At 32.1% G+C, this 25,272-nt stretch overlaps 1 protein-coding gene across 2 annotated transcripts in view; it reads left to right on the top strand.

The window, feature by feature from the left end:
- LOC127707284 (multiple epidermal growth factor-like domains protein 6) overlaps positions 1-25,272 on the top strand; it is a 116,996-nt gene that overhangs the window by 62,157 nt on the left and 29,567 nt on the right. Inside the window, exons 1-6 of one of the 2 annotated variants that reach the window (XM_052211820.1) lie at positions 7,609-7,721; positions 9,758-9,827; positions 11,879-12,094; positions 20,559-20,762; positions 21,073-21,273; positions 23,514-23,696. In XM_052211820.1, coding sequence (XP_052067780.1) covers positions 7,716-7,721; positions 9,758-9,827; positions 11,879-12,094; positions 20,559-20,762; positions 21,073-21,273; positions 23,514-23,696 — 880 coding nt within the window. In that variant the 5' untranslated portion in view covers positions 7,609-7,715. Of the gene's footprint in view, positions 1-7,608; positions 7,722-9,757; positions 9,828-11,878; positions 12,095-20,558; positions 20,763-21,072; positions 21,274-23,513; positions 23,697-25,272 lie in introns of those variants that run through there. The other variant, XM_052211819.1, reaches the window with a different exon arrangement.

A 25,272-nucleotide genomic window follows, 5' to 3' on the forward strand; every position in this document is an offset into this window, starting at 1 on the left:
AACCTATCAAAAACTTCATCGATAGCATTCATTTTTGTCGAGCCTGCGACTTTTGTCGCAGAAATCTCGACATAGGGATAGTGATCCGGCGGTGGCGGCGGCGGCGGCGTTAGCTAATTTCTTAAACGCTTTATATTTTAGAAGCTAGAAGACCTGGATGCTTCATACTTTGTATATAGATGCCCTATGTTACAAAGTTTCCGTCTGTCATATGTCCATTGTCCTTGACCTCAGTTTCATGGTTCGTTGACTACTTGCAAAAAAAAGTCAACATTTTTTGTAATGTTAATTTCTTTCTTATTATGAGTAATAGGATAACTATATTTAGTATGTGCGTACCTTGCAAGGTCCTCATGCCCGTCAGACAATTTTCATTTGACCTCGACCTCATTTCATGGTTCAGTGAACAAGGTTAATTTTACATGGTCAAGTACATATATCAGATACTATAAGCAGTAGGTCTACTGTATTTGGTATATGGAGTGATTGTAAGGTGTACATGTCCAACTGGTAGGTGTCATCTTATCTTGACCTCATTTTCATGGTTCAGTGTTCAAAGTTAGGTTTTTAAGTTTTGGTCTTTTTTTCTAATACTATATGCAATAGGTCAACTATAATTGGTGTATGGAAATATTTTATGATGTACATGTCAGTCTTGCAGGTTTTATTTGACCTTTACCTCATTTTCACAGTTCATTTCTCAGTGTTAAGTTTTTGTGTTTTGATCTGTTTTTCTTTAACTATAAGCAATAGATCAACTATATTTGTTGTATGGAAGGATTGTTAGGTGTATATATCTGTCTGGCAGGTATCTGACCTTGACCTCATTTTCATGGTTTATTGGTCAATGTTTAGTTTTCTTGGTTAAGACTGTTTCTTACAAACTATAAGCAATAGGTCAACTATGTTTGGTTTATTGAATGATTGTAAGGTGTACAAAAAGTCATGTATTTCTCGTTTGGTTTATCTGATCTTGACCTCATTTTCTTGGATCATGTTAAGTTTATGTGTTACTTGTAGTAACGCTTCTTATTTAGGACTATCAACATAAAATCAATGGTTAGTAAAGAAGGCAAAAATTTCAGCGTGTGCACTCTTGTTTGAATTTAACAGGTGGAATCATTTTTCAGAACTATCAGAATAATATGTCATAGAACTTAATAGATTAAGACTCGATACGCCAATTAATAAAGACTAAACTTCCGTTGGTAATTGTAAAATGCGCAAACATTGTTGTGTGTTATTGGAAATATATCATCAGCGACCGTTAAACCTCATGTCGTTTAGATGACTCAAGTCTGTTGATACATGTATAATCGTCCATTCAACGCATGTTTATTCGAAATGCACTTTCCAGCTTAATATTATTATATCCAAAGATATTCTTTATGTAATGATGTATGATTTCAAAATGTCATAATCAAGCATAGTTTTCAATATGAAAGCGTTTTCAAATGACTTAGAATTGTTTTATTTTATTTGTTTATTTATTTTTTTTTTTTTTCATGTTAGAACATTATTTTGAATGTGTATATACATGTATATATATAAAAATGTTATATAGAACCAAGTCATTGCATGTGTATTGGCATATGTATTTCTGTGTTTCATTTGTATATTGCTGTTGATGGTAGTCATTTGGCAGATCTTGAAGAATATCTGCTAATTGTTGTCACTACTGTTTTAAACTTGGGACGCTTTAAATATTGCTATATTTGTAAGACATGTGCTGTTGTTGAAGACTCAAGACGTCTACGACAGATGTCATTTGGTTAGTTGTATGATTAATACTCCACATTTTCATTTATTCATATTCAAAATTAGGTAAATCGTATTATCTTAACTCCAATTCATTTCTAAGAATATGATTGGTTAAAAGCAACCGCGTGGAGACGGTGTATATTTCATATTAGGTTAGTAGGCAGGGCTTATTTCAATACAATGTTAGTAGTGGTGTTACGTCCCTTTATAAACACAGCAAGGTGTTGAGGAAAAATCTTAAAAGTTTCAACAGACGAATAAATTGATGATGAACGATTGAAATGAATTCACATTTAAAGCTAACTAGTTGTTATTGTTAACATTTGTTTTTGTATAGACAAATAGAAGTAGGTTCTTAATACTAAATATTGAAGAATTAATCACTTTGATAGGCCACTAGTCTAAATACCACATGTTATTAATAAGATAGTCGGTAAGATAAATTCGTTACACAGTGTGCTAGTGACCTAATACGACCTAATACGATATATATGGCGTCAGTAAATTCGATATGGGGATTTACTGACCTCATATATATCGTATTAGGACACTAGAACACTATGTAACTAATAATGCCAGGATACTTCTAATACACATATAATGTACTTAACACTGAATAAATCCGCAAAATAATTTCAAAATGCATTGTTGATAAGCCTTTTTCTTCAAGAGACGAAAATACGATGATAATATATTATGAACATTACCAATAGGATTATATATCGGTTCATAGTACAAAATGTTCATTAAACTATAAATGACACGCATTTGCTTTTGCAATATTTCTTTTGTTTCGTCTACAACACAGTGATCTACAGGTATGAAAAAGTTATATAATATAATATATAAAAATTGCAAAGTAAAAAACAAGAAGCGATTTTACAGAGCAACCAAACTATTCAATACTGATATTTACATAACAAAATCAGGATATATTAAAACAAAACATTAAAGGCCATATTAACACACTTAAATTCATTAAAATATGCCATTAATGACACTCAATCTAAGAAAAGACTGTAATCGCAATATTGATTTTCTATTTTATTCTATTTTTCCAGTAATCACTACTCAATCTTCAATTATGGTAAAATTATGAAATTATTTAAGGTGAAAACAACAAAATGTAAAAGTGTCGATAAATTTGTGTAACTGTCAGTAATAATCGCATATATTTTCTAAACAATGGAATTGAAAAGAATTAATGGCTGTTTTGACTTGTTTTCATCAGGCGAAGAAAGATTGCAAGTAAAATGAAAAGCTTGAGTGTTGAAGTTAGTATTTGAAAAGAAACAAACAATATAACATGTTAAAACAGCTGAAAATATTTTCATTTGCTGATCCAGGATTTTGAAAAAAAGGGTGACCTACAAACATAACAAGTCAAAGCAAGGAGTTGGACTAGTAAAAACCTTATGCATTTACCATATATGTAGCTCCATAAAGCCCCACCCTCCGCAATACTAAGTATTGAAGACTTTATCGGATACATTATTTTCACGGGAATTCGGTATTTGGTATTTATTTACTCGGGAATTCGAGATGAGACCACAACCTATCCCTTGCTATACCTTGCATAAAACAGAATAAAATCAGAGACATATTAGGTCTCTGATTCAAGTACATGAAGTATATGAATATCCTTGACTCGTAAAAAGGCTGACGGACCTTTTTCGGGAATTCGGGATAAATGGTTTAATACGCGGAAATTCGGGAATAGCAAGTTAGCTCATCAGATAATCGGGATTAACTGATATCGTAATACGGGAACGGATACATTATTTTCACGGGAATTCGTGATTTGGTATTTATTTACCCGGGAATTCGAGATGAGACCACCACCTATCCCTTGTTACACCTTGCATAAGACAGAATAAAAATAAATAATTAGCAGCACAAAATGCTTTCAACAATTATGTACAAACATGCAAATAAATTTTCAAGTGGAAAAGTACTCACAACCTCAGAGTTGACAGGCAAGTGATACTGTATAACAATAGTTCATCTACTGTGTTTTTCTCTTGTCATACATTTCGACAACTTAAACCACTTGGCCAATGAGGCCCCTCCAGAAAAACTGAAATCTGTAAATAATTATTTGATATATTTCCATTTATGTTTTTTTATTTTTTTTTTTTTTTTGCAGGGTTCAAGGACTGGTATCAGCTCTAGGGGGAAATACTTTGCACAGATTAGTCAAGAAAAAAGCAGACATGGTAGCTGCACCAGAATATGGTAAGAAAAAGAAAAGAAAACCTCGGATATTGGTGCAAATATAAATTTATATGTGTTTGACCTTTTTATGTTTACGCATATGCTTGTTCTGAACATGCATGAAATATTTGCCACTGGGCATTAAACAACCAAATATCAATATGTACTTGCATAGTCTTTTCATAAACCTCCTTAATGTAGTGCAGTATAAAACTTTATACCAGCATGGGTATAAGAACGACTTTCAAACAAGAAAATAGGATCAGTTTGAAGAAAATAGTGTCAAATGTTGAGAACTAATTATCTTCGTCATTTGAACTCTAGCTCTGGTAGATAGTTGTCTCATTGGCAACCATACCACATCTCCATTTTTTATATACATTGATAATAATTTCTATTTTCAATGATTATATATATATTTTTTTATACATATGGATAAATGACCCAACAAATAGACATTCGCCTCGATGTTGTAATAGTTCGCTCGCCTCTAGTGCTGTAGATTGTGGGTTAAATCCAATGTAAGGTCAAACCAAAGACTTTTGAATTAGTATTTGCTGCTTCTCTGCTAAGCATGCAGCGCGAAAGAGTACACTAGATTGTAATAACATTTAACTTGTTTTGACAAAATTTATATAAGGTAACTTAAATCTAGGCCTAAATGAAAACTCGGTTTAAGCTAAAACGATCTTATATAAACAAATTGTCAAAGAAGCAGAAATGCAAGCGTACATGTATGTACAAGCCATGTAGTAGCCAAGATTATGAAAATCTGCAGATGGATAAATCAACTAGCACAGACCAAGCCCAAATTCAGATATGAATATCCAGGAACCATTAATAATGCGTAAAAGTTCAGACGCAAACAATAACAGTGCCAACCACACTTTAGAACCGGTAAAACTTTCAAAAAAGAAATAGAGAAATGAAAAAAGAGAGAAAAAAAAAGAAAAACAATTCTTGTCGACGAGTTCAAAAATTTGGACATTAGCGTGAAATAGAGCGGCTGAGCAATCACGATAAGAACTATTCCTCGTTAAGGTACGATGTCAACATAACTATTCAGTAGTAGGGAACGGTAATATATTTGGCCAAATACATTATCAAGCACAAAACGAAATATGTAACGTAATGTTGCCTGCCCAAGTTATGATATGGAGTACCCAAACCAATTGAAGATGGCGTGCCTGGTGACGCCTTGGTCTTGTGAATGAATTCGATAGTTGATAAAAAAAAACATTACAGTCTATGTAAAATCTTTATCTTTAATATTGAGATCAACTAGAAAAAGAAAAGAGACACAAGGGTAGGACGAGGGACATGATACAAAGTAAAATATGATTCATATAACATTGCGCACAGTATAGAATTTCGGAAGAGATTGCCAAACGAATGTTACAGTGTTATTTGATTCTTTTAAGTGCATCTTTAACGTCTTTTTGAAGTTATGATATAATATTTAAAATAATCATATTTCCATCTTCCAAGTGTTTGCATCATATTGTCCTTTTTTTCTTTGGGAACTGGCACTGGTAGCCGCGCCTGATTAAAAGGAATTTCGCTATTATATAAAATAATAGTTTTCGCTATGTCCTTATGACATAATTTTAGTTTTTCAGTTTCTTATTGAAAACGTTTCGAGTAAGTGGTTTCCCATATTCCTCAACGAAAAACGAATCATTGTCCTTGCGTTTTGGTTTCGTCTAATTTTGTGACTGGACAAAATATCTCGATGCAGTCTAATGGACTTCGGTTGGACAATAAATGCTATTCTTGTAGATTATACAATGTATTTGAAAAACTTATGTCGGTGAAATAGTTATCTATCAATATGTAAATATACACTGTGATGTATATAATCATCAGCAGAAGTTTCTGAATTGCAGTTTTTTACGCGATCGATCGTGTACCGTGATCCACGAGTTTTAGTATATGTGTTTTACTTAAGCCAAAGTTAAGGAACGATGTCTATCTACAGGTTTTAAAACGTCTAAATAAAAAAAAATATAATATTATTGTTAATTGAAAAAAGAAAAAAATAGAGAAAAACCATTGCAGGCAAATTTTAACAAACAAAGGACATTCATAATGCCACAAAAATACGAAAATGAAAAAAAAAACATGACTCACAAATATTTGACTAGCCTAAATCCTTTGTGACATAGAAAGCATCGGTATATGATTAAACATAGAAATGAAAGGAAACTGAAAGAAATGCAATGAAAGGAATATATATATACAAGAATTAGGGAAAATAAATTTATATCTAAAAAAAAGTCTTTGTAAATTTAGAAATTCATGTATGCTTTCATTAATGCGAACTGCTGTCAAAAGAGAAATTTTAAATTATGGACCTGAAAGAATTACAATTCCTATAAATGAATATTCATTAAAAAAAATATATGCCACCACTTTGAATTTCATTTGTAAAAAATATTAATTTTTCGACAAACCGAATCTAAGTTCAGATCAGTTAATTAAGCTTATCAAATAAAAGTTTGAACGCTTGAGTCGTTCTATAGAGTATCAACATCGTGTGCAACGTCAATACAGTACATGTTAAAAGTTCAATATAAAAACCTGATTAATAGAGGCAAAAAATAAACCGTTTTTACCTTTTTATAGAATTGATATAATTAATGAAAAAAGAAATGCATTACAAAGAATAAAATATAGAATTTAATGAAGAAATGTACTTTTATATAAAAAGGATAGTTATGTTCGATCTACAAATGACATAGTTTGAAAAATTATAATACAAAAATATAAAGCTAATATCACAAAGTAATATAATTTAAAATTTGAAAATAGTGTTAAAGCTTAATGCATAATAAAATAGAAAATTACGAAATATGAATTAATTGATCGGATTAGAAATGTGAAATTATGTCGTCTGCTAAAATTCACCAAAATATGAACCATGATCGTATGAGTTAGATGTGATGCTGGGATAAATGCTTCAAAAGTGTTAAATTGTTGATTGTTGATTGGACCAAACCAAATTTGAACAACACTTTATTACAACTTTAACTATGATAGACCAAACACAGTACGCAGATGCAGCATCAAACCTATAAAGTAACAATTCGTGTATTAGTCCCAGATCAATTTCAACATTTACACTATGTAAACAAGACGTTTAAGGGATTATATACTAACAACTGAAAAAAAATAGTGAAATTTTAACCCGATACCCATTGTTTTACCTTATTTTCAAAGGAAGCACAATGCCCTAGGTATGGAACCTTACTGGTGTATTTATGAATCCGTATGGTGAATTTCCCCTAAAAAGTTGACAGCCTTTGTAAGAAAGGTTTATCTTCTTGTCCACCAAACATAAAAAACAATCAAACAACAGATTGTTTTTTTGTCAAAGTGTTGGGTATCCCTTTAAACGATTATTTTTTTTTGTCACGTATGCTGTCACAACGTCATTTATTCCGGCATACTTTGAACAGGCTACATGGTTTATCCAGACGAAGTTTAACAAACGAACAATTTACACATGGGATATACAGTTTGCTCTGTTAAACACTAGTAAATACTATAAATAATTTCATTGCGTTTGAATCTATAACTTTTTATAAAGACAGTTATATGATATTTGTATGCCTGACTGCTCTCTGTGTACAATGAACCAGTTAAAGATATCCAAATCGGGTATATACTGTAACATATAAACAGTATGCCTTGTACTTCCTGGTTGACAGTGGACACACGGTGATGTTGTTCTTGTTGCAATGAAGGTAAGCTACTTATCTCATGTTATACATTTTGAAACAGAACGAATACATACTGTTCAAACCAATGTTATAGATCATGATGATGGATGGCTATTTAACGTCCAGCGGTAAATTAAATACATGTTCATGACGAGAACATGTAAATTTAATATGAATATTAACCCTACTTTGTACTAGACCGACAAACTGAGCCGGATTTTTAACGTTCTAGTTAATAATGTAACTGTCTGCAGGAAGACATGTCAACCTTCCCGGTCACATCATTCTGACTTCCGAGCCAACCAGTATTTGCCATTATTCCTTAATGTCGTGTGCTTATCAGAGAAGTAGCAGCAAAATTACAATTTTAAAGTCTTTAGCTTGATCTGGACTGGGTTCGAACCCCCGCACTCGAGGCAAACACGCTACCAAGAGACCATTGATGCAGTATCCAATTGTATAGCCCAATAAAAAATAGTACAAAAAGTTACATTTTAAATCGTCTTTTTATAGGGAAGAATTAAGAGTATTCCCATACAATTTAATTTTTTATTTCTGTGTTGATGTTAAGATGCAAATATACTCATTTAATACACAGTCGATTAATTCTTTGGCTATTTGTTGTCTATATCTTTTCATCTTGTTGAATTTCTGCTTATTCTGCAGCTGTGTCTCTTAAATCCGCCATTTTTCCATTTGAAATATCAAATAAATTTTCAAACTAAAACAAAAGGCAATTTTACTGTACTATTTATGTAAAGTGCACCATGACCATTTAAAAAAAGGTCAATCTTATTAGGTAGTGACAGTTCCATGAATAGCTATATGTACTTTTTGGGTTCTACAGTCTGTAGATCCTTCATCATTATACATGTAACTAAACCCTTATGTCCCAAAACGTAATTGTTTATAGACTTTTCAAAATTATTATTCTAAAAAAAAGACAATGAAACAAAGAGTCTTTAAAAAAACAAAAAAACAAAATTATCGGACGTAAATCTTCATGAGCATATTTTCTTTCAGATACATATAACTTTATTTAGGTAAAGGGACCTCGATGGCCGAGTGGTCTGAGTATTTCCATCTACATCTACAGCGATCACTAGCTTACATATAGTTTGTCAAAACTGAACCTGCGAATAAGAACTACACTGTAGCAAGGTGCATTCGACTTTCAGTCTTAATTGATTAGGACTGTTAGTGTTTGTGACGAAGATAGGTTGATCTCCCCGTCGGTACTTCTGCTTCCTCTACCAATATAAACAGGCCGCCATGATATAGCCAATTGTACTTAAAATGGCCTGAAACATCTGCAATCAATCGTTTTGGTTACAGACTTATTTTGATGTGTTTAAGTTGAAAATTGTACTTAAAGTATTCAACAGAAATATGGAATAATATTTTGATGGTATGGCTAAAGACTGTAATATATATACATGGGGGCCTTCGGCTGTTGTCTGCTTACGAACATGTGTATAACTATCGATCGAGTTAGAGTTCGTGTTATATTCGAGAAAAAGTTCAAGTAAACGTTTGAGTATAGTATGAGTTGGGCTTATACTTCGATTAAGAGTTCGAGTTAAAGCTCAAGGAACTATTCGAGTCTGAGGGGGTTATGGTTTTTTGTCTGAGTCTGAAATTTTTTTTTTAGTTTTTCGACGCTATCAATCAAATTATTTTTTTTCAAAATTGAACACTATAAGGTATTGGGAAAATCTGAATTAGGAAAATTTATTTTTGTCATCTGCTTGACCACAATATTTTTCTTATCAAACTGGGATATCAGAATATTTTTTTAGGAAAAAACCATAATCCCCAACTCGACAATAACTCGAACTTTAAATCGAATTCTAACTCAACGGATAGTTACAGTCTAGTATTTTGGTTCATATTTGATTAAATGCATTATAATTATGGAATGCAGTGTGAACTGTATAAGTATATGTAGTAAGGTTGCCAGTTTATTTAACTGCTTCCGATTAAAAGAGAATGTCTGAAACAATTTAAGTTATACATTTTATTATGTTTATTATGTATATGATTACATAACTCACTTTCAGATGATATCAAAGCTGCAACAAGGTGTACTTTTGATTATAGCAACCCTTTTCGTTCCAGTAAGAGCACAGAGTAAGTATCAATAAAAATTGTACCATCGTTGGCAATTGTTACATTTATCTATTATGAAATATCAATACATTTTGAACTTCCATTGATTTATTCGGGGAACCGTTTATGGTAACATGAGACAATGCGGGTGCAGTGATATATGAACAATGAGGTATTTTTTCGAAGGGACTAACAGCAATAACATTAAATGAAAAGTATACACGTATTGACTGGTTATAAGGGGAATATCAAGTTTGTTGTTCCTGAGATACGACCTTTGATTGAGGCGACGCCGAGGGCAATATCTGGTTTCGGGGTCGTTAAGTATTTTATTATGCCGAACATCCTTTTTTCACACTAAAATTATAATGAAGACAATCATTTGTTTTTTACCTTTAAATGGGGTGTTTATTAGGAGTTAAAATTTAGATACATTCTATATTTTTTTTCTTTTAAACCTTATTAGAATAACAGTAAACTTTTACAGTATCCCCTTAAGCTCAAGAAATGCTCTTAAGTGAAAAATGTTGAATGTTTACAGTTTTTCTGTATTTAACATTATACAGTTCAGTCTTTGGTTAAAGAATCGTTGAATCTTCATTTTATAGCACCTAAGCAAGATTAGATCGTTGTATATTTCACTGATAAAATGACTTAGTGTTTTGACAGCCAACTTTATACAAACGCAGGGTTCCATCGAGTTCTTTACTATTTCCAAAAGTATGTTTTATCGAATTTAATTGTATGTATAAAGTTGTTTGTCTCTATTATTCTCGTCTTTTTGTCTTTCAACAGACCCGGTCGTTTGTGTTGTGGTCTCCTGATTTGTCTGTTTTGGTTGTGTTTTCCATTTTTTTTTTATTTGCAAATTTCTGTTCATTTTGTTCATATTATATCCCTGTTTCTGTTCTGTTTAACTATTTCAGATTTATTGTAGAAGTTAGTTGTTATTACGAATTGTTTTCTGAATTTGTGTTTTACGCTTCAGTTTAGAAATTTCTTAGTTCACTGTTTAAAGGTAAAGAATATTTCTATCTAATCTTTACATCTTTACATATATATTCTCATATAAATAGGCTTCAACGAATATAATTAAAAAGAGGTGTAAGGTGTACGACAAGGAAACAGCAACCCGACGACAAAACTTATCCCCCCCCCCAAAAAAAAAAACACTCAACCGTATATAAACAGTTGTCGACAATACTTATTGATTTCTTCTTAGGTAGTTTTTTTGTGAAATACCGGTAGTGCATTTTTATTCAGACTGCATTTTAAAAAAATCAAATTTACAAATAGGTTGCAATAATGCAATTTGTGTACATCAATTTAGCCTACACAACTATAGTTGCTATGTTAAAAATGAGGGGGAAAAAACAGTTAAAAAAGTAAGGAATTATTAACGAGGTGTTAAAGATCTTTCTGAAGAATGTTTTGAAAAATAATATTTTTGTATTTAGTTGTAGATATTGCACAATCTCTTACAATTGTATAGGAAAGAGATGGAATATTTAGAAATCTTTTCAAAAAAATTGTCTATTAATTTCAAACGTCTCATATCGGCACCGTAACTTTATGTAGAAGAATGCATACCCGTTATACGCCAATGCCATGAACAATACAGACAACGTGTGGTTTCCACAGTTTTGTCGTTTATTATAGTCGCCAATTTTTTTTTTTTATTTTTGAACAAATCTTGTAGTTCACCAACAACAACTGAATTCATTGGTATAAATTCCTTTATTATTATGGTCTTTAAATGTAATGGCATGCTAGCTTCGATGATTGCATATAATTGCAAGTGTTCCAATATATTTGTGTATGTTTAAAATGTACTGTCAAACCTAAGACATCAGCAGTGAACCTATATTTAAGAACTGAAATGACAATATGTCATACGATAAAGACCATGTATTACACTATAAGTTTAACACACTGAAAACATCCATAAAAATATAGTGACAGTGACGTGTTTAGTATAAATGTTACAGAATTATGCAAATGTACACAACTACTACTAAAATAAGAATGAATAAGAAAGTACAACATTGTAAATAGTTCACCTCTTTTTACAGTAAATCTGGCTTTACATGGAACAGTAGCACAAGAAACAACATATACAGACGCATCAGGTATTGATTATACTGCAAACCTGGCAATAGAAGGACCTGCGAATAATAATTGGGAAGATGGATGTTCAGCTACAGCTGTTAATAAAACAGCATGGTGGGGTTTATTTCTCCCACGACTAGCCTACATTACAAATGTTAAGAGTTATTACCGGAAGGATGGTAAGCCCTGAATTTACAACCTGTTAGTTGTTCCAAATCATGATATTCACCAACAATTTATGTTTATTTTTTTAAATCAAATTCCCAAACAATATCTTAATACATTATTGTTTGATACCTGGACCAGTATTAGCTATTGTCATCATGTAGCGTCTGTTGTCGTCCGTCGACGTAGTTGCCTATCGTCATCCAACGTTATCGTTGTCGTCCGTCGCCGTCAGTCGTCTGTTAACTTTTAAGAATGTCTTCTCTTCTGAAACTACTGTACCAATTTAAACCAAACCTAGCCCTAGTTCTTGTGATCTAGTTCAAAATATATGTCAGATGATTCTGTCTACCAGTTAAAAATGGACATAAAACATAGTGGGTAAAATGCGAGAATCGTCTAATATTTTGTTTATTGTGAAAATCAGACGCCCTTGAAATTGTCAATTTACTCCTTATAGAAGTTATTGCTCTTTACTGACGATTTGTATCCATCTTTGTGTTTTTCTCGAAAACTATAGTCGATAGAAAGGAACTGTGATAAGCGGTGCAACAGAACTAGATTAACACAAAAGTTAGATTCCTGAAATCGTTATTCTTTTCCTTTTAAAAGGAATTGCCCTTGACAAAACTATTTAGAACAAAAAATGTCAGCAGGAGAGGATCTACAAATAAGACGGATGTCAAGTTGGTTCAATATTCAACATTCAACATTCATTTTTTTTTTTTTTTTAACTTTTTTTAAACGTTTTAAACATCCAACATTCGATTTCAACATTCAACATTCAAATGTTTTTGTCAAATTTGTTTTTTTTCTTTTTTCATTTTTTTTCATTTTTTTTTTCAACATTCGATTTCAACATTAAATATTCGTTTTCAATATTCAACATTTGTTTTCAACGTTCAACATTCGTTTTCAACATTCAACATTCGATTTCAACGTTCAACATTCAAAAATTTAGTTTTTGTTTGTTTTTTTTTTCTTTTCAACATTTGATTTCAACTTTCAATAGGAATGATTTTTTATATCTTGTTGCTAGTGATTCGCATACATACAAGATGATTTAGATTGTCGCTTATTTGTACAAAACGAAGACGAATACATGTGTAGTCTTTAATTGAAATATGTTTGGTTTTTGCTGGGCAATATGTGTGTTGCTCTGCTCAATATGAACTTCATTAAAACAAATAATGATACTTTAGTTATCATATTAGAATGAAACCCTTACATGAGAGGAAAATCATCAAACTTTATTAAAGACATAATTCAGGGGGCACAAATAACAATTTTTTTGAACCGTTCATTGTTTGTTTGTAAGATTTTGGTGAACTTAATTTATCTTAAAGTCACTATTCATTTGTAATTAATTTTTTTCAAAAGATTTAAGTCATATGAAACGAGTTTCTTGTAATTTTAATGTTATAGAAATTATTGAACCAGTGCATGCATATATACTGAACTAAGTGGTCCCTAGTGTGCACAGTGTATTATTCGCAATTATTTTTCATACCTCTTCCAAATTTATTTCTTCATGTCTTCAAATAGCAAGTAGGGGGATGAAATTACACTGTAAAAAAATTTGGGTCAAGCATTTTAAAGTAAAGTAGTGATTTGGTCCAGCTAAAAAAGGTTAAAAATTAGTATTTCGGAACCTGTCAAGAGAATTCAAGACCCCCTTAACATAAAATTGTACATATTCTTGAGTTAGAGCTGATGAAGTTTTTTAAAATTTTGATATAATTTGTCCCAAAAGTAGTACACCACACTGTAAAAATATTATTGAGGAAGCGCAGGTCCGATTTGTTTTATTTTAATTTATTGTCTACAACAAATGCACTTCGAAATAACTGTGTTATCGGGCGTAAAAGATGAAATCAGTAAATGTAGAATGTGTATTTTGCCAACTTCCCTGATAGTTCAATGGTGTTAATTTGTCAAACTGCATGAAAGTAAAGGATTTAAACTTTTATTTGATAGAAATTCTGCAAAAATGTCCCATTTTGGCATTATATGGTCAAAATAAGCATTTCAAAGCTTAAGCCTTTTCTATTTGTATGCATAAGTGGCATTCTGACTTTCTATCTGACAGGTTTTCATGTGTCAGTATTTGTGTTTCTAGGCTTTTATCAAGTTGTATTATTCATTTGTGAACTCTGAATCTAGAGAAAAGTATATTATCACAGACAAAATGTGTTGGATGAATGGTCTAACGGCCTGTTTGAAGCAAGTAAAATGGGAGGAGCTTGGTACATAAAAGTTGAAATTCAACATAAAGATTTCACTAAATTTGTATAAAAGCACTTTACAACGCCTTTTGTACCTGTTTCATTTCACATACTATCTTGCTTTTCTTCTGTAGGACACAAGTGGTTTTAATATATGCATGTGGAGACTAAAATTACATGCAAGTTTTTCACTGAAAAGTGAAAAAACTTTGTATCAGACCATACTGTCTGCAAAAAAAAGTTAAATGCAAGAGTCCTTTTGTACTCAGACTTCTTGTATAATGTCACCTAAGTATAGAAATGAGCAATTGTAAAAGACAAATATATTTAAGGCTTGCTACTCCAGAGGTCTGTGGCAAATTGTATAAATGTTTAGCAATGTGGTAAATAAATTCTAAACTAACCCATTACGTTCAGTTTTAGAAAATATTTACCCAAACCCCCAACCCCCAACAAAAAAAAAAGAAAAGCTGACCCTTATACCTAAGAGCGTCAATAATACAATTACTTAACAGGCTGGAAGAAGTTGCCATTTCATACTAGTATATACTGACAAATATCTAGATTTTATAACAGAATCAATTTTTAGTGCTAATAAGTTCTTGTATTCCACTACAACCTAGTTCTTATACGAGTGAAATAAGATGTACTAAAGGCAATAAGGGTATTACTGGTTATTTCGAAATTTCTGTAATAAAATCTTTACACGACAGGTTTTTTTTTTTTTTTTTTATTTCTTTGAACGAAAAATGTTCAGATATGTGTTGCTTTTCATAATTTGCGGTTTTAAAACTAAACAAAATCGGGTCCTGTATATAGACAAAACTTGGTCCTGGTGTGGTACATGTAGGCAACATTTTCAAAACTGGTCTTTACTTTTGGACACGACTCATAATTTAGAATCCAGGCATAGAAATACAAGAATGCAAAAACATGACTAATCATGCAATCGCATGTGTCTTTTTGTTTTCGTAGTTCTCTCCGTACAATGTGCACAATTTAACGAGAAATGTAACAAATCAGAGATAAGGTTCAGTTTATCTATTAGTATGCGTGCATTTTTACTTACCTCTGAATTAATCAAAAACGATGGTAGAAATTCTTACATATCACAATAGAAAATAGAAATATATGTATCTGTATTCAACAATTTCATACAAATAAGAAATTATGAACAGAAATGCTACCTTTTCTCTGTTTGTAAGTAGTCCGTCGTCGTCCTGGATATTATATACTATCGAGTCAAAACATTTTTCAGCGGGTCAGTTTAACATGGTGGGCAATATTTCTTAACCTGATCGTTTGGTTGACAGTCAAATGTCAGAATTTATTATAAATAGAATATAGGTTATTGAATATTTCAAAACCGTACTATACGTAATTTTTGCACTGATACTGTGAAAAAAAAAAATGTTGATAACACAAACAAATTTTTCAAGGATTTGCATATTAAGTATTGAGTGGTCCGTAACTGGGTTCAGTACTTAACCTCGGTCCGTTGAGAGTAATATTTACGACGTTAAATTTCCATAGACTGTCATCCGTTTACTATTTAGAGACTTAAAGATCTTTCCTTTTCTTAGAGCAGCCAGTTTAATAATTGTGTTGCATATGCTCGCTAAACATCTAAATAAACAAAAGCATGGCGACATGTTGGCTATTATCACGTACACTCAAGCAAAATAGAAAAATGATATCAGGTTGTTACAATTGCCAATCAATTTTTTAGCTCGCCTGGCACAAAGGGCCAAATGAGCTTTTCTCATCACTTGGCGTCCGTCGTCGTCTGTTAACTTTTACAAAAATCATCTCCTCTGAAACTACTGGGCCAAATTTAACCAAACTTGGCCACAATCATCATTGGAGTATCTAGTTTTAAAAATGTGCCCGATGACCCCGCTTGCCAACCAAGATGGCTAAAAATAGAACATAGGGGTAAATTGCAAGTTTTGTCAATTATTTATAACAATTATTATTATAAATGGACTTTTGTTTTCACTATATCGTTATTGATGAAACCCAATACTTTTAAAACACCTGTACAGAAAAAAAAATTTGATCATTTAACTAAACATTCGATCTGTGTTTTGATTGCAAGACCGTAATGTGTTTTTATGTTAGGATCTCGTAGTATAGACTTTTTGGCTGTCTTAAAGAGTCCATTCCTTTTAATTGTAGTACTTAATTATCATATTTCTAGTTTTTTTCCGACCTGGAAAATATTAGATTCCCTTAACGTGTCAAACAACACCATTTCACTTTTATCTGCATTAACTTTAAGTTTCCAGTTAGAACAAGAAACTTGAAATGAGTCTAAATTACACGAGACAGCGCTCCCAAACATGTATAACTACCCCACATTCTTTGGACTTGATCATTTCAGATGAAGGTAAATCCAGAAAAGCTCTTCGGAAATATATAAAGTGTTGTTTCCATTTTTCACAGTACTAGGTCGATACCGCTGTTGTGGGACTATCAGTCCCATGTGGTATCCTTCGGTCAGTAGTCAGTCCTTCGTTTATACATTTTACAATTATAAAGAAACTAAGGTTTCAACTCCCCCGGTATTGATGGGAAACAATTAAAATGATAACAACTAACAGCCTAGTTTATACAATGCAATTTACGAAAAACAAATTTGACACACAAGCGCATAAGAATGTGACGGGGTTAAACGTGTTTGTGGTCGCTCAAACATCAACCTGACCTGGAACACTGGTGTAACCGCACATCATAAGAACAAACGGTATTATATAAGTTGCAATAGCTTAACCCAATAAATCGATCTTATACTTTCCTTAAACTAATTATCTGTGACGTGACCTATTACGAAAATTTTGTTATTTAATTCTTGACATATATAAAAGATACGAGAAGACCAGAAACATTTTTTCGGATCAATAAGTGTCATATTGAAGTTGTGCTTATCATGTGGTTACTCGCTAACGCTTTAGAAATTGTATAGGATTTTTTTTATGCTAAGTATCTCGCGATTTTTACACATTTTCAATAGTTTCCTGATTTCTTTCGATTTTAATTCATATACTAGTATACATATAAAAATAAGAAGATGTGGTATGATTCCCAATGAGACAACTCTCCACTAGATACCAAATAACACATACATTAACAAATATAGGTCACTGCACGGCCTTCAACAATGAGCAAAGCTCATACCGCCTAGTCAGCTATAAAAGGCACCGAAATGAAAAATGTAAAACAATTCAAACGAGAAAACTAACGGCCTGATTTATGTACAAAAATAATGAACAAAAAACAAATATGATATACAAAACAAACGACAACCACTCAATTGCATGCTTCTTGAAGTGGGACAGGCACAGAATGTGGCGGGGTTAAACATGTTAGCGAGCGCCCAACCCTCACCTTTACCTGGGACAGCGGCGTAACAGTACAACATATGAACAAACTATTAAAATCAGAGGAAAAGGGCTTAACTCATCAGATAGATACAAAGCACAAAAACAAGTAACATAAACACAAAGTGGACGTGGCAGGGTACTTATACATCCCAACAACAAAAAGACACAAATTACAGATCTGAGAGTACTCGCAGTTACTGACAGCTGGTTCAAAGCCAATAACAACTAATAAAAAAATCATGCATCCAAGATTAAATATCAATCAGTACACATCCAACATCCAATGGATTTAGTGTAAAGACGTCATAAACAGTCAGAGAAAAACATGACCTTGTGCAATGCCAAGATACAGATATCGACAGACTGTAGAGCCAGGAATATGCATACTATTGAAAAAAAAATGATATTTAGTTTGATTTTAATTTACTGATAACAAAATCAATATTAATACCAATAAAAACAATAACCAAAGATCTAATTACAGTGTTGAATTGGTAACCTTTAAGAATAAGTTTATTTAAAGAACCGAATTTCGTTTAAAGATAATCTTTGGTGACTTTTGACTATTCATTTTAGGTTCCCTTTGGTCATATCGCTCCTAATGTACATCCCTGGCTTTCAAATGTCTAGATTTGAGTGTTCCTGATAAAGCTAAAGCTAAATTCAGTAAAACACCTCCGACGCACGAAGTTAGAAATCATTTTTATTTTCGAGCACTAATTTGATACCACTGTTCCTGGACTGATACTCACACAGGGTTTTATCAGCTTTAACAGTTAGTGCACTTTAGAAATGACCTGATTTGTTACTATTGTTTTTCTCCTTGATAAATTCATTAATTACTAAAAAACTAAACAACTATCCACCAGAGATGACGTTGGTGTTAGCAATTATAGGTCACTAAACGGCCTTTAACAATGAGCAAAATCCATACCATATAGAATAAAAGGTCCCAAATGGAAAAAAAGTAAAAATAAAAATATACGAAAAAGTTATGGCATCATTTATAACAATACAATTTACAAAACAAAATATGACAGACATCAACCAACGAAAACCAATGAATTACAGGCTTCTGACTTGGAACAGGCACATGAAGAATGTGGCGGGGTTGAACTAGATACTTTGTGAGCGCTCAACCGTCCCCCTAACCTTATGACAGTGGTGTAACAGCACAACATAAGAACAAACCGTAAAAATCAGTTGCCAAATGCTTAACTTATAGTTCTATAGATCAATACAAGCCACAAAAGTACTTACATGTAAACAATAATCACAAATCACCGACTTAAGAAGGATCGCAAGTACATTCCGATGAGAACTTTAGTCCTTTACATTTTCAATCGGACCGACAGCTAAACGATACCACGATAAGGCAGCCGGACGGACAGATAAGACGGACGAACGGACTGACGGACGAGGTAATAACGAACTGCAACATTTTCATATTCATCCTTCGCTTCGTGGTAGGGGACGAACAATAATGTTATCAAATCGTATCAATGGATTGTTTTTCTGGTACAAATCAGCTCAATTTGATTGTACATGTAAACTAATTCAAGACAAAGTTAAATTATGATAATGAGGAGGGGGTGAAGGGGAGGAGGATGACAAATAAAACATATATACGAGGACGCAAAGATTTTAATGTGATAAGAATATACTCCCTGCTTTGTACTTGACTGACACACTAAGCATATCTATTTTTTTAAATCTTCCTTCTGATTGATCGGTTAATTGTTGCTCGGTTGACGATGTGGCAATTATCAAAAAATAGACACAAGATAGGTTTGATAGTTGATCTATTGAGAGGAAGTTTGGAAAATTTGGACTGCCACTGGAACATTGATGGATGTTAGATAGCGAAATAAATGGGGAAAAAACACCATAACGTTTAAAATAGGAATATGTTTGCATGATTAGTGTCATGACATGCCTCTGAAGATCCGAATATCTTTTCAACCTTTTGAAAGTTATGTTAACTTTTTATGATGATGGTTAGGATAATATAATCAGGATACTTCATTTCCTAGATGTATATTTTTTAAATTATGTCAGTATGATATCATAAGCATTAAGAAATTGACATATTTGTCACCAAAGAGCTATTTCACTCGTAATTTCTGAGAACATTAGATATGAGCAAAAGTAATAGACACAATAAAATTTAAAACATGATTACAAATTGATAGTCCTCTGAATATCTGTAGGTTGTATTTTGATAGATTATACATGTAATACGTTTTGATTTTTCGAATTCAAGGGGCAAAATTTACGTGATCGTATCATACCTTCCCCATTTGAATTGTAAAACGTTACATAGAGATTCCAAGCGAAATAATGGTGAACTTCATATGTTCATGTCTAGATGAATGTACAAAAAAGTTCTTTTGTTTTCGGAAGTCTTTTGTGATATCAAACCAGTTCAATTGTTCCTTTAATTACTGCCAATGATCCTAAACAATGCACTTTGTGGTCATATCCGGAACGTCTATTTGATATGTACCCCTTCTTATCGCTTTTATTTTTTCTATCACACTTTTTACTATTTTGGAGAGATTTTATTCATCTGATTGAAGAGTTTCTTCATTGTTTTATCGGAGTGGCATTTACTGATGATCAGTAAGTAGTTCTTTCAAGTCATACTTGAATACTCCATTTTGTTTTCCTTGTTCCTTTTTTGTCGTCTTTATGTACATGTTTAAGATAGGAAAGGTGACATGCAATCTTTGAAAATTATAGTAGACTGCAACAGAGAACAATCAAGCGTGTCGATTGTGACATTTTCAAAAACGAGTTGTCACCGACGTGTACTTGCTTGAGCAACACAAGTGCCATATTAATACACTTCTATATTATTTGTTTTACAGCGCCAACGCGCATGAATGGTTTCCGGTTGTACCTCGCCAATGGCTCTTTGTTTTCAACCTCCGTTGAATTATGCTACAGAGATTGGAAGAACCAAGCCTACCTTAACCTGAATCAGAGTATCGATTTGGATAATAACCCTACCAAGAATATTTATTTTTTCAACAGAAATACGAAGATCGAATTATGTTACATTGAAATATACGGTAAAGTATTAAAGCAAAGTGATGTATAGAATCAGACAGTCAAACTGCATTTCCCCCAGTAAAAAAAGAAAAATCAAAACGAATTGTTAAACTTTTAAAAGACATTTCTAAAATTTCGAAACACGATTGGTGCAATAAAAGGTGGTACCGATAGTGCCATTTCTTTTGCTTTATCATAGTTTAATCTGACAACAAGTTGGTGATGTGCAAATTGTTAATGTACACATGCATGAAAAGGACATGATACCCACCAAAAATCTACATTGAACTCAACTACTTTTTACATAATTATGTTTGTATTTATTTGAAGGATGCTGGAAAGGTACTTGGGGACCCAATTGTACAACTGATTGTCCAGTTGAATGTATAGGCAGTCACTGCTTTCCTCAAAATGGCTCCTGTATTTGGGGTTGTGATGAACAGAAGTGTAATCACGGAGAGTGTCATGCGAGAACAGATGTTTGTACGAAGGGATGTGTACCTGGACGAGGTGGGAGATATTGTACATTCTGTAGGTTTAATAAATGAAATAAATGACTCAATGTTATGTCAGTCTACGAAGTCATATCAACTCCAAACCACAGCAATTATATATCATTGCACTAGACCCAGTTTGTTTCGAAACAAGTATAATTTGTTTATATTTCGTTGTCGCTGTTCCTTCACTCGATCGATGACGCATTCGGACAAGAAATAATGCTTTCATTATACCTAAAACATATTTCTTTATAAAATGTTACAAAGGATTACCAAAACATACAAGGTCTACTTTATGCACTATACAGATGTTTAGCTTTTTTTGGTTTTACATAAGTATGCACCAGCAATTACAATTATGTAATGTACATTCATAAGAAAGGGAAGAAAGAAGAGGAAATAATCCTCGTAACGTCGTCTGTATTCATCGTTGATTAAGCCCTCTTAGCTTGTTTGATGGCTGTTAAACATTCTTTTAGAATAATGTTATTCCGATTTGTCCGACAAGGTATATCATTAAAAAAAAATTCTGATTTCAAATTCTGGCAAAAAGGTAACTTGAAGGTGTTTTTCTTTGTGATTCTGTAAATAAAACACACTCCAAAAATAATGAACTAAATTTTCAAATGACTACCGGCAGGCATAACCTCGCGAATCAGCAACATTTTCTCGTAAAAAATCATCGTTTTTTTTTTAAACTTGTAGCTTTCTATAATCGTGATATATTATATTCTAACCTCCTTTGCAAGTTTCCTAAAATATCATAGGATTGCCATTTTGTCATTAGATCAGTATGCAACACGTTAAAAAAACCTTTGATATACATATCACCACATTCTTTGCAAAGTATTTCGCTATTCTAAAAGGCCACGCAGATCTTATAATATATTTAGTTAACTGATGAAATGTACAGTGACTGTGACAAAAAACAGATTGATATTCATAAATTGAAAACAAAATCAATAAAAAAAAAATGCATGTAAATAATTATATTGTTAAACAACCCTCTCGAAGATTTTTCAATACAACTAGATAGCAATATTGGCTACATATAAACGGATTTGCTTCACTACCATTTGTAAACAGGGCATTAACAAGATCAAGATTCAACAGAAGGATTATATACCACTGTATAATATAAAATTACATATATTTTGAAATAGTTTACATGCAGTATATGCTGTATATTTTTAGAATAACATATAATTGGAAATACCATTAGTAACGAAAATCTTGCTAAGTTACATATTTTGGAGAATATCCTTATTTTAATTGATGTTAACGAGTTAAAATCCAGGACACAACAGCTGATCTTAAGAAATTAAAATGTGTTGACCCTTTTACATCTAGCCACAATACTTGAATTCATGGACGTGTCCTTTTTTTGTACACGAACATTTCAAAATTAAAAGGAACACCAACGTGCTACGAAGTTTGAGGAAATTGGAAAAAACAAAACAAAGACAAAAATATGTTTCACAATACCTGCTCACACTATTGAATCGAGTTCTAAAGATTCATAACAATTTAACCTATAGTGAAAAATGGTTGAGGACGCATATGCACATGCGGACACGAAGGTGGATGCTGGAGAATACTCCATTAGCTCAATTTAACTTTGTTTACGCTTACTAAAAATCCGAAACATCACGAAGAAATTATGTCAATAGTTTTACGTTCACACCAATACCTCAGACCATTGGTTTTCTTTAAAATTAATAGCAGAAACTTTTTTCATTTATTTACAATCTATATATACAATTTGAATTTAAATGGTTAATACAATAGCTATTATTCGTTCTAAATGAAAATATTCAAAGGTTTGCAAAATAAATATATATAGCTATAATTTAAAGTTTATACCAAGCACCAATGTGTGACAGCCAAACTTTACAAATATAATAATACTGAGATAAATCAAGTGTGTATGAAGTAAGATCATCATATTATAAAAATATTAGAACACACTTCATGAAAATCCTCGACAGATTTGTTAAATGGTAAAGTACAGAAATGTAAAAAAAGTCGAAATATGCATTAAACAAATTTAAAGATTTTATTTTGATGTGTATGGAAGGTGCATATTAGGTGTAATATAAAACTGAACTGTCCATAGAGGAACCGATTTTTTTTTATTTCAAGGTAGAAATGTATAATGAGAGTACAAAAATGTATCATATTTGAATTAAGTATTTATTCATGTATTCAAACAAATTGTTATGTTTACTTATAAAGCATAGTTTCAAAATATGTTTGTTATACTTTCAATCTCAGATAATACGGTGTACAATAGAACTGCAAAACAAAGCCTTACTGGTCCCAGTTTATCCGCAAATGTATTAACCGATGGAAACACCACTTCCTGCATCAGTATAGTATCAACCAGTTCGAAATCGTATATGCAGATTGGGAATGAATCGTTAATTGTCATAACCGGGGTGTATCTTTTCTTTGGAGGTGAGTAAAATCTGTTCGTTGACGGTGAGTAAAACAATGTAATGATAAAAATTGTGTTTTGATCATAATAATTTAACCTGTAGATTGCAGCCTTTCTTGTAGTTATTTTTTTGTATAGTATAAACAAAACCCTGATAATGTGTCGGGATAAACGAATGCTTCCCTCGCTGATATGGCTAGTTTATATATATCAGCTACGGTCGAAGTTCTGTTGACTTTGCTTTGAGTCGGCCTGTTTGTTAGTTTAAAATTGTCTTTCACAAACACTCTTTTGACAACAATAATTGCAAACTTTATACATTTTCAGGCAATGTAAAAACAGACACGATATTAACAGCTCCTCGTTATGTTGATATGAAAATAATATCGGTGTTTGAATTTAAGATTGTGTCGAGAAATTGATAATTCACAATATGAATATACTAAAAGAGAAATCTTGTGACTTATTTTCAAAAGTATGCTTATACCCTAAGGCATGGCATTAGATTGATTCTATGCAAGACTTTACGACTATCACAGGACCAGGATACGTCTCAATTGTTTATAAATTAAAGCTGCAGAAAGATATTGTCCTAATCAGGATTATAAACTATTAGGAAATATAATTTTAAAAGATTCGAAAGCTCTTAATTAGTGCTTAACATAAGAGGTTAAAGTATCTTACCTCCTATATGTTGCACTTTGTAAATACAGCTGTTTCACAAGCCACGCCTCTTTTGGGGAGATATATAATATTCATAGATATGTTAATTTGTTAACGTACTGGTTCCAGATATGATCTCTGTGTTTCATCTCATAGAGACATAATTTGGGAATGTTACCAGTATAGAATATCATGGTAGCGCCTAAAATTTAATTCTTAGGAGGTCAAAAAATGGAGTTAGGGCTAGTATAGAATTTTATAAGTTTAAACTCTTAGAAGTTCACGGCATATAAATGTTGAAAATATGCCGCACAGCCCTATATTTTGACCTTTGAATAAAATAGTAGTGCATATCAACTTTAATTTTCCATTCTGGGATATAGTTTTTCACGAAACTTCACAGTAAAAGTGGCACAGTTTTAGCCGTAAAGGGAGTTCCTATGGGAAATTGCATTGTCTATATTTACAGAATTGCAACCTATACATTTCTAGGAATATCATTGGTTAAAAGCTACCACGTGGAGACCGTGTATATTTCATATGGGGTTATTAGGCGTGGCTTATTCTAATGCACGGTTAGAAGTGGTGTTACTTTCCTTTATAACTGAAAAGCTACCTCGTGGAGACCGTGTATAATATCTGGTCTATAGTACACCGTATTATCTGAGATTGAAAGTTCAACAAAAATATTTTAAAACTATGCTTTATAACTAAACATAAACATTTGTTTGAATACATGATTAAATACTTAATTTAAATATGATACGTTCTTGTACTCTCATTCTACATTTCTGCCTTGAAATATAAGAAATCGGTTCATCGAAAAGTTATTGACAGTTCAGTTTTATAATACACCTAATATGCACATTCCATACTTTTCCATTGATCTATAATTATTATGACAATTAAACAATCGGTATTTTTGATATTTTA

This window comes from Mytilus californianus, unplaced genomic scaffold, assembly GCF_021869535.1.
Source record: "Mytilus californianus isolate M0D057914Y unplaced genomic scaffold, xbMytCali1.0.p SCAF_61, whole genome shotgun sequence".
NCBI classification, from domain to species: domain Eukaryota; kingdom Metazoa; phylum Mollusca; class Bivalvia; order Mytilida; family Mytilidae; genus Mytilus; species Mytilus californianus.